The sequence below is a fragment of the Hordeum vulgare genome, chromosome 5H (assembly GCF_904849725.1).
Source record: "Hordeum vulgare subsp. vulgare chromosome 5H, MorexV3_pseudomolecules_assembly, whole genome shotgun sequence".
In the NCBI taxonomy this organism is placed as follows: domain Eukaryota; kingdom Viridiplantae; phylum Streptophyta; class Magnoliopsida; order Poales; family Poaceae; genus Hordeum; species Hordeum vulgare.
Window position 1 is genome coordinate 49958733 of NC_058522.1, and position 11608 is coordinate 49970340.

The 11608-nt window shown below is 45.3% G+C and overlaps 1 protein-coding gene across 1 annotated transcript; it reads left to right on the forward strand.

The window, feature by feature from the left end:
* The first annotated feature begins 333 nt into the window (after positions 1 to 333).
* Positions 334 to 11124, forward strand: LOC123396300 (small nuclear ribonucleoprotein SmD3a-like). The gene is made up of 5 exons (XM_045091272.1): positions 334 to 492; positions 583 to 690; positions 812 to 868; positions 10582 to 10777; positions 11006 to 11124. The coding sequence occupies exons 1-5, from the start codon at positions 334 to 336 to the stop codon at positions 11122 to 11124; spliced, it is 639 nt and encodes a 212-aa protein (XP_044947207.1).
* Positions 11125 to 11608: the final 484 nt, after the last annotated feature.

Below are 11608 nucleotides of genomic sequence, written 5' to 3' on the forward strand. Positions count from 1 at the left end.
CATGTTTTTGCTGTTCTGCTGCAGGCTGTTAGCAATGTGAACTCCATTATTGCACCCGCTTTGATCGGCAAGGTTAGTATTGTCTTTGCCCCCTCTTTCTCTTTTCATGAGATTTGAATGCATAATTTATTCAGTGATGTTTTTTCTTTCTACAGGACCCTACCGCTCAAACTGAGCTCGACAACTTTATGGTTCAGTAGCTTCCTCTCCTAACCCTCGCCGCCGCCTCGTCCTCCTTCCCTCCCTCTTATTCTATTCCTCTTTGGCGGCGGCTTTAGACAGACCTCGCTAGCTAGGATTTCGGGCAGCGAAAGGAAGGAAGTCGGAAGGAAGATGAGCCGCAGCCTGGGTATCCCGGTGAAGCTGCTGCACGAGGCGGCGGGGCATGTGGTGGTGGTGGAGCTCAAGACCAGTGAGGTCTACCGGGGCTCCATGATCGAGTGCGAGGACAACTGGAACTGCCAGATCGAGAACATCACATTCACACCAAAGGTACCAATCCCTCTCTTCATCTCATTCTCCCCCTCGTCTCCATCTCGTGGATGTCTAACGAACAAAACGAATCTAAATCTATGATAATAGGATGGAAAGGTGTCGCAGCTGGAGCACGTCTTCATCAGGGGCAGCAGGGTCCGGTTCATGACCATCCCCGACATGCTCAAGAACGCGCCCATGTTCAAGCGCCTAGAGGCCAGGATAAGGGGGTGTCTCTCCCACTCTATCCTCTTCTTTCAGTTTATTTGTTTGTTTTTTAGCATTAATTCATACTCTATATTGCTGCTTACTGATTGCTCCACTCTGTTTCCCTCAGGGCAAGGGGTCGGCCATCGGCGTCGGGCGTGGCCGCGCTGTCGCCATGCGTGCCCGGGTAAGCAGCTTTCTCAGCAATTAATTTACACTATGCAGTTGACCCCATACAACACCCAAACATGAATTAGGAGGGACTGATATCTGCAATTAATTGTCTTGGGGTTCCTGTGATACATATTGTGTTTTGGATAGATAGTTGGCCAAATTGTAGCATGTTCATGCCCACGCAACCTGCTACTAGAGGTTGGTGTTCTTAGTTTTCTACTGGTAATAGTGTTGGAATTATGCCCTAGAGGCAATAATAAATATAGTTATTATTATAATTCCTGTATCAAGATAATCGTTTATTATCCATGCTATAATTGTATTGAATGAAGACTCATTTACATGTGTGGATACATAGACAAAACACCGTCCGTAACAAGCCTCTAGTTGGCTAGCCAGTTGATCAAAGATAGTCAGTGTCTTCTGATTATGAACAAAGTGTTGTTGCTTGATAACTGGATCACGTCATTAGTAGAATCACGTGATGGACTAGACCCAAACTATTAGACATAGCATGTTGATCGTGTCATTTTGTTGCTACTGTTTTCTGCGTGTCAAGTATTTATTCCTATGACCATGAGATCATATAACTCACTGACACCGGAGGAATGCTTTGTGTGTATCAAACGTCGCAACGTAACTGGGTGACTATAAAGATGCTCTACAGGTATCTCCGAAGGTGTCAGCTGAGTTAGTATGGATCAAGACTGGGATTTGTCACTCCGTGTGACGGAGAGGTATCTCGGGGCCCACTCGGTAATACAACATCACACACAAGCCTTGCAAGCAATGTGACTTAGTGTAAGTTGCGGGATCTTGTATTACGGAACGAGTAAAGAGACTTGCCGGTAAACGAGATTGAAATAGGTATGCGGATACTGACGATCGAATCTCGGGCAAGTAACATACCGAAGGACAAAGGGACTGACATACGGGATTATATGAATCCTTGGCACTGAGGTTCAAACGATAAGATCTTCGTAGAATATGTAGGATCCAATATGGGCATCCAGGTCCCGCTATTGGATATTGACCGAGGAGTCTCTCGGGTCATGTCTACATAGTTCTCGAACCCGCAGGGTCTGCACACTTAAGGTTCGACGTTGTTTTATGCGTATTTGAGTTATATGGTTGGTTACCGAATGTTGTTCGGAGTCCCGGATGAGATCACGGACGTCACGAGGGTTTCCGAAATGGTCCGAAAACAAAGATTGATATATAGGATGACCTCATTTGATTACCGGAAGGTTTTCGGAGTTACCGGGAATGTGCCGGGAATGACGAATGGGTTCCGGGAGTTCACCGGGGGGGCAACCCACCCCGGGGAAGCCCATAGGCCTTGAGGGTGGCACACCAGCCCTAAGTGGGCTGGTGGGGCAGCCCAAAAGGGCCCTATGCGCCTAGGAAAGAAAATCAAAGAGAAAAGAAAAAAATAGGAGGTGGGAAGGGAAGGAAGGACTCCCACCCACCAAACCAAGTCCAACTCGGTTTGGGGGGGGGGAGCCTTCCCCCTTGGACTCGACCGACCCCCTTGGGGCTCCTTGAGCCCCAAGGCAAGGTCCCCTCCCTCCCAACTATATATACGGAGGTTTTAGGGCTGATTTGAGACGACTTTTCCACGGCAGCCCGACCACATACCTCCACGGTTTTTCCTCTAGATCGCGTTTCTGCGGAGCTCGGGCGGAGCCTTGCTGAGACAAGGTCATCACCAACCTCCGGAGCGCCGTCACGTTGCCGGAGAAATCTTCTACCTATCCGTCTCTCTTGCTCGATCAAGAAGGCCGAGATCATCGTCGAGCTGTACGTGTGCTGAACACGGAGGTGCCGTCCGTTCGGTACTAGATCGTGGGACTGATCGCGGGATTGTTCGTGGGGCGGATCGAGGGACGTGAGGACGTTCCACTACGTCAACCGCGTTCACTAACGCTTCTGTTGTACGATCTACAAGGGTACGTAGATCACTCAGCCCCTCTCGTAGATGGACATCACCATGATAGGTCTTCGTGCGCGTAGGAAATTTTTGTTTCCCATGCGATGTTCCCCAACAGTGGCATCATGAGCTAGGTTCATGCGTAGATGTTTTCTCGAGTAGAACACAAAAGTTTTTGTGGGCGGTGATGTGCGTTTTGCTGCCCTCCTTAGTCTTTTCTTGATTCCGCGGTATTGTTGGATTGAAGCGGCTTGGACCGACATTACTCGTACGCTTACGAGAGACTGGTTTCATCGCTACGAGTAACCCCGTTGCTCAAAGATGACTGGCAAGTGTCGGTTTCTCCAACTTTAGTTGAATCGGATTTGACCGAGGAGGTCCTTGGATGAGCTTAAATAGCAACTCATATATCTCCGTTGTGGTGTTTGCGTAAGTAAGATGCGATCCTACTAGATACCCATGGTCACCACGTAAAACATGCAACAACAAAATTAGAGGACGTCTAACTTGTTTTTGCAGGGTATGCTTGTGATGTGATATGGCCAACGATGTGATGTGATATATTGGATGTATGAGATGATCATGTTGTAATAGTAAATATCGACTTGCACGTCGATGGTACGGCAACCGGCAGGAGCCATAGGGTTGTCTTTATACTAACGTTTGTGCTTGCAGATGTGTTTACTATTTTGCTAGGATGTAGCTTTAGTAGTAATAGCATGAGTAGCACGACAACCCCGATGGCAACATGTTGATGGAGATCATGGTGTGGCGCCGGTGACAAGAAGATCGTGCCGGTGCTTTGGTGATGGAGATCAAGAAGCACGTGATGATGGCCATATCATGTCACTTATGAATTGCATGTGATGTTAATCCTTTTATGCACCTTATTTTCTTAGAACGACGGTAGCATTATGAGGTGATCTCTCACTAAAATTTCAAGACGAAATTGTGTTCTCCCCGACTGTGCACCGTTGCTACAGTTCGTCGTTTCGAGACACCACGTGATGATCGGGTGTGATAGACTCAACGTTCACATACAACGGGTGCAAAACAGTTGCGCACGCGGAACACTCGAGTTAAGCTTGACGAGCCTAGCATGTGCAGACATGGCCTCGGAACACATGAGACCGAAAGGTCGATCATGAATCATATAGATGATATGATTAGCATAGGGATGCGTACCACTGAAACTACACTCAACTCACGTGATGATCCTGCTTGAGCTAGTATAAGTGGATCATGAACCACTCAAATGACTAGAGAGATGTACTTTTTGAGTGGGAGTTTAGTGAATAATTTGATTAAGTTAAACTCTAATTATCTTGAACATAGTCTAAGTCAACTTTGAATATATTTGTGTTGTAGATCATGGCTCACGCTACAGTCATCCTGAATTTTAATACGTTCCTAGAGAAAGCTAAATTGAAAGATGATGGAAGCAACTTTGTAGACTGGGCTCGTAATCTTAAGCTAATCTTACAAGCTGGGAAGAAGGATTATGTCCTTAATGCTGCGCTAGGAGATGAACCACCCACTACGGCTGATCAGGTTGTTAAGAACGCTTGGTTAGCACGTAAGGAGGAATACTCAATAGTTCAATGTGCAGTCTTGTATGGATTAGAACCGGGACTTCAATGTCGCTTTGAGCGTCATGGAGCATTTGAGATGTTCCAGGAGTTGAAGTTTATCTTTCAGAAGAATGCCCGGATCGAGAGGTATGAGACCTCCGATAAATTCTATGCTTGCAAGGTGGAGGAAAACTCGTCTGTCAGTGAACATGTGCTCAAAATGTCTGGGTACTCAAACCGTCTAGCTGAGCTGGGGATTGAACTCCCGCAAGAGGCTATCACTGACAGAATCCTTCAATCACTGCCGCCAAGCTATAAAGGCTTTGTGTTGAACTACAACATGCAAGGGATGAACAAGTCTCCCGGCGAGTTGTTTGCAATGCTGAAAGTCGCAGAGTCTGAACTCCGTAAAGAGCATCAAGTGTTGATGGTGAATAAGACCACTAGTTTCAAGAGAAACGGCAAAGGCAAGAAGGGTAATTCGAAGAAGAGCGGAAAGCCTGTTGCCAATCCGACGAAGAAACCCAAAGCTGGACCTAAGCCTGAAACAGAGTGTTACTATTGCAAGGGTATGGGTCACTGGAAGCGCAATTGCCCCAAGTATCTGGCAGATAAGAAGGCGGCCAAAGAAAAATCAGGTATATTTGATATACATGTTATTGATGTGTACTTAACCGGCTCTCGTAGTAGTGCCTGGGTATTCGATACCGGTTCTGTTGCTCATATTTGCAACTCGAAATAGGAACTGCGGAATAGACGAAGGCTGGCGAAAGATGAAGTGACGATGCGCGTAGGAAATGGTTCCAAGGTTGATGCAATCGTCGTCGGCACAGTTTCACTTCAGTTACCATGAGGATTAGTGATGAACTTAAATCATTGTTATTTAGTGCCTGCGTTGAGCATGAACATTATATCTGGATCTTGTTTATTGCGAGACGGTTACTCTTTTAAGTCAGAGAATAATGGTTGTTCTATTTCTATGAGTAACATCTTTTATGGTCATGCACCTAATGTGAGAGGATTGTTCATATTGAATCTTGATAGCGATACACATATACATAACATTGATACCAAAAGAGTTAGAGTTAACAATGATAGCGCCATATTTTTGTGGCACTGCCGCTTAGGTCATATTGGTGTAAAGCGCATGAAGAAACTCCATGCTGAAGGACTTTTGGAGTCACTTGACTTTGATTCACTTGACACGTGCGAACCATGCCTCATGGGCAAGATGACTGAGACTCCGTTCTCCGGAACAATGGAGCGTGCAAGTGACTTGTTGGAAATCATACATACCGATGTGTGTGGTCCGATGAGCGTGGAGGCACGCGGCGGATATCGTTATTTTCTCACCTTCACTGACGATTTGAGTAGATATGGTTATGTCTACTTGATGAAGCACAAGTCTGAAACATTTGAAAAGTTCAAGCAATTTCAGAGTGAAGTGGAAAATCATCGTAACAAGAAGATCAAGTTCCTACGGTCTGATCGTGGGGGTGAATATCTGAGTTTCGAGTTTGGTACTCACTTAAGACAATGTGGAATTGTTTCACAGTTAACACCGCCTGGAACACCACAGTGTAATGGTGTGTCCGAACGTTGTAATCGTACTCTATTAGAGATGGTGCGATCTATGATGTCTCTTACTGATTTGCCGTTATCATTTTGGGGTTATGCATTAGAAACAGCTGCGTTCACTTTAAATAGGGCACTATCAAAATCCGTTGAGACGACACCATACGTACTATGGTATGGCAAAAGGCCAAAGTTGTCGTTTCTTAAAGTTTGGGGATGTGATGCTTATGTCAAAAAGCTTCAGCCTGAAAAGCTGGAATCCAAAACGGAAAAGTGCGTCTTCATAGGTTACCCAAAAGAGACAGTTGGGTACACCTTCTATCTCAAATCCGAGGGCAAAGTGTTTGTTGCTAAAAACGGAGCTTTTCTCGAGAAGGAGTTTCTCTCGAGAGAATTGAGTGGGAGGAAGATAGAACTTGACGAGGTTGTCGAACCTCTCATCCCTTTGGATGGTGGCGCAGGGCAAGGGGAAACCTCTGTCGTTGCGACGCTGGTTGAGTAGGAAGTTAATGATGATGATCATGAAACTCCAGTTCAAGTTTTTGTCGAACCACGCAGGTCGACGAGACCACGTGCTGCTCTAGAGTGGTACGGTAATCCCGTCTTATCAATCATGTTGTTAGACAACAATGAACCTGCAAATTATGAAGAAGCAATGGTGGGCCCAGATTCCAACAAATGGCTAGAAGCCATGAAGTCCGAGATAGGATCCATGTAAGGGAACAAAGTGTGGACTTTGGAGGTACTACCTGAGGGTCGGAAGGCTATTCAGAACAAATGGATCTTTAAGAGGAAGACGGACGCTGACGGCAATGTGACCGTTTATAAAGCTCAACTTGTGGCAAAGGGTTTTTCACAAGTTCAAGGAGTTGACTACGATGAGACATTCTCACCCGTAGCGATGCTTAAATCCGTCAGAATCATGTTAGCAATAGCTGCATTTTTCGATTATGAAATCTGGCAGATGGATGTCAAAACGGCGTTCCTTAACAGTTTCCTTAAGGAAGAGTTGTATATGATACAACCCGAAGGTTTTGTCGATCCTAAGAATGCTAACAAGGTGTGCAAGCTCCAGCGATCCATTTATGGACTGGTGCAAGCATCTCGGAGTTGGAACAAACGCTTTGATGAGGTGATCAAAGCATTTGGGTTTATACAAGTGGTTGGAGACTCTTGTATTTACAAGAAAGTGAGTGGGAGCTCTGTGGCGTTTCTAATATTATATGTGGATGACATATTGCTGATTGGAAACAACGTGGAGTTTTTAGAGAGCATAAAGGATTACTTGAATAAGAGTTTCTCTATGAAGGACCTAGGAGAAGCTGCTTACATTCTAGGCATTAAGATCTATAGGGATAGATCAAAACGCCTGATAGGACTTTCACAACGCACATACCTTGATAAAGTTTTGAAGAGGTTCAAAATGGAACAGTCCAAGAAAGGGTTCTTGCCAGTTTTACAAGGTACGAGAATGAGTAAGACTCAGTGCCCAGCAACTGATGAAGATAGAGAGCATATGCGCTCCGTCCCCCATGCTTCAGCCGTAGGTTCTATCATGTATGCAATGATGTGCACTAGACCGGATGTTAGCCTGGCCATAAGTATGGCAGGTAGGTTCCAGAGTAATCCAGGAGTAGATCACTGGACAGCGGTCAAGAATATCCTAAAGTACCTGAAAAGGACTAAGGAGATGTTTCTCGTGTATGGAGGTGACGAAGAGCTCGCCGTAAAAGGTTACGTCGATGCAAGCTTTGACACAGATCCGGACGACTCTAAGTCGCAAACCGGATACGTATTTATTCTTAATGGGGGCGCGGTAAGCTGGTGCAGTTCCAAGCAAAGCGTCGTAGCAGATTATACATGTGAAGCGGAGTACATGGCTGCCTCAGAGGCGGCTAAGGAGGGTGTCTGGATGAAGCAGTTCATGACGGATCTTGGAGTGGTGCCAAGCGCACTGAATCCAATAACCTTGTTTTGTGAGAACACGGGTGCCATTGTCTTAGCAAAGGAACCACGGTTTCACAAGAAGACCAGACACATCAAACGACGCTTCAACCTCATCCGCGACTATGTCGAGGGAGAGGACGTAAATATATGCAAAGTGCACACGGATCTGAATGTAGCAGACCCGCTGACTAAACCTCTTCCACGGCCAAAGCATGATCAACACCAGAACTGTATGGGTGTTAGATTTAGTACAATGTAATTCACATGATGATGTGAGGGCTAGATTATTGACTCTAGTGCAAGTGGGAGACTGTTGGAATTATGCCCTAGAGGCAATAATAAATATAGTTATTATTATAATTCCTGTATCAAGATAATCGTTTATTATCCATGCTATAATTGTATTGAATGAAGACTCATTTACATGTGTGGATACATAGACAAAACACCGTCCCTAGCAAGCCTCTAGTTGGCTAGCCAGTTGATCAAAGATAGTCAGTGTCTTCTGATTATGAACAAAGTGTTGTTGCTTGATAACTGGATCACGTCATTAGGAGAATCACGTGATGGATTAGACCCAAACTAATAGACGTAGCATGTTGATCGTGTCATTTTGTTGCTACTGTTTTCTGCGTGTCAAGTATTTATTCCTATGACCATGAGATCATATAACTCACTGACACCGGAGGAATGCTTTGTGTGTATCAAACGTCGCAACGTAACTGGGTGACTATAAAGATGCTCTACAGGTATCTCCGAAGGTGTTAGTTGAGTTAGTATGGATCGAGACTGGGATTTGTCACTCCGTGTGACGGAGAGGTATCTCGGGGCCCACTCGGTAATACAACATCACACACAAGCCTTGCAAGCAATGTGACTTAGTGTAAGTTGCGGGATCTTGTATTACGGAACGAGTAAAGAGACTTGCCGGTAAACGAGATCGAAATAGGTATGCGGATACTGACGATCGAATCTCGGGCAAGTAACATACCGAAGGACAAAGGGAATGACATACGGGATTATATGAATCCTTGGCACTGAGGTTCAAACGATAAGATCTTCGTAGAATATGTAGGATCCAATATGGGCATCCAGGTCCCGCTATTGGATATTGACCGAGGAGTCTCTCGGGTCATGTCTACATAGTTCTCGAACCCGCAGGGTCTGCACACTTAAGGTTCGACGTTGTTTTATGCGTATTTGAGTTATATGGTTGGTTACCGAATGTTGTTCGGAGTCCCGGATGACATCATGGACGTCACGAGGGTTTCCGGAATGGTCCGGAAACGAAGATTGATATATAGGATGAACTCATTTGATTACCGGAAGGTTTTCGGAGTTACCGGGAATGTACCCGGAATGACGAATGGGTTCCGGGAGTTCACCGGGGGGGCAACCCACCCCGGGGAAGCCCATAGGCCTTGAGGGTGGCACACCAGCCCCTAGTGGGCTGGTGGGACAGCCCAAAAGGGCCCTATGCGCCTAGGAAAGAAAATCAAAGAGAAAAAAAAGAGGAGGTGGGAAGGGAAGGAAGGACTCCCACCCACCAAACCAAGTCCAACTCGGTTTGGGGGGGAGCCTTCCCCCTTGGACTCGGCCGACCCCCTTGGGGCTCCTTGAGCCCCAAGGCAAGGTCCCCTCCCTCCCACCTATATATACGGAGGTTTTAGGGCTGATTTGAGACGACTTTTCAGTGGCAGCCCGACCACATACCTCCACGGTTTTTCCTCTAGATCGCGTTTCTGCGGAGCTCGGGCGGAGCCCTGCTGAGGCAAGGTCATCACCAACCTCCGGAGCACCGTCACGCTGCCGGAGATCTCTTCTACCTCTCCGTCTCTCTTGCTGGATCAAGAAGGCCAAGATCATCGTCGAGCTGTACGTGTGCTGAACGCGGAGGTGCCGTCCGTTCGCTACTAGATCGTGGGACTGATCGCGGGATTGTTCGCGGGGTGGATCGAGGGACGTGAGGACGTTCCCCTACATCAACCGCGTTCACTAACGCTTCTGCTGAACGATCTACAAGGGTACGTAGATCACTCATCCCCTCTCATAGATGGACATCACCATGATAGGTCTTCGTGCACGTAGGAAATTTTTGTTTCCCATGCGACGTTCCCCAACAAATAGGTGGGTGATATTTAAAATTCCAACAACATCAAATCTTCTCCTAGCTACTTCCATTTTTTTTCTTTTTGTCTAGGTGAGTGGACAGTGATACCTTGTTATGTTTTTTGTTTTCTCACACGTGGATTCGTACTATGAAGATCAATTACGTTGGTAGGTAGCTCGCTTGCCGGTTAGCTTTGCACATACAGCAGATTGATTTTGTTTCAACCCAAAACTAAGAACTAGGTTAAGCCCATAGATCGAAGAGTGGTTTGGTCTGGGTTGAGGTGGACAAAATGTACGGTTTGGTTTGGTTTTGGTTCTGCGCGATCATTGGAAGTGTGGTTTAGTTCTGGTTTAAACTCCATATTAATTGGTTATGGTTTATGTTTATTTCAGTTATATAACTGTTGCCAGGTTTACTTCCATGAATCATGATGTGTTGCCCCTTATTTGCAATCTTAAAAATTAATTGTGCACCTAGCCATTAGCAGGCACTTCCTGCAAACTTTTAGTAAAGCTATGTTTACTAAAAAAACTCAAATAGCTGCTATCTGATTTTGCTTATGTTTTCTTCTACATGTGAATGGTTTCCAGAGTGTGCTGATTGAGCCAACCAGTGGCAACATAGGCATTGGGCTGGCCTTCATGGCTGTTGCCAAGGGTTACAGACTTGTACTCACGATGCCCGCCTCCATGAGTATGGAGAGGAGAATCATCCTGAAGGCTTTTGGTGCTGAGCTGATCCTCACAGACCCACTTTTGGGAATGAAAGGAGCTATATCATTCGAAAGTTGTATTGAGCAGTTTTTACAATGTACACCACCCTAATTAATATTTCTCCGGGTGAAGGCATGCACTTTTATATTCAATCCCCTGTTCAATTCGCCCATCTATTTAATTGTGCAACTAAATGATGATTTCATACATTCCAATTGATATTTGTGTGTTCACAAAAGCTAGTCCCAGTGAATGTTTTGAATCTAGTGCAGTTTCTCTGATAACATTTTTATTGATATAGGTTCTAGTTGGCTGCTAGTGCAACTAATGGTCTATTGGCAGATGGCTGCTAGTGCTAGGGTGGATGAAGATGCATTTCAAACTGTGCAAGGAATGCTCGTGTTGTCAGGAGTTTCGTGAGCACGGTAACTTTGATGAGGTAAAACTTTCGTTACATCATTAACCTGCTCACTTTTTACCACTGGTCAATGACTGAAAAACAAGGATCATATAGATTAGCTTTTCTTAGTTGCTGATTTATTTTTGAAAATTGGTTTGAACTATAGTTCTTTCACTATGGGCATGTACACTTGTCCTTACTGGTGCTGTGCCTCAACAGTCATTTTATTCAAGAGTGCTGTAAATCCATTGCGCATATGAGATTTTAACAACTTGATCTGGTTCCACTTTTTTGGCAAATTTGTGCAAAATGTTTTCAGGTACTCAACCTATTGATGCACATGGACATGATGACTCTCTAGCGTTTATGGACCAACCAACCTGTAATCATGGACCTTATTGTCTTGTAGACCATTTGGTGTTTCGAGTGTTTTGGAGCTTGCACTTTGTGCATGTAGATACAAACTTGTGTGTTCTGGACCATCTGAAGTCTCTCATAGTAACC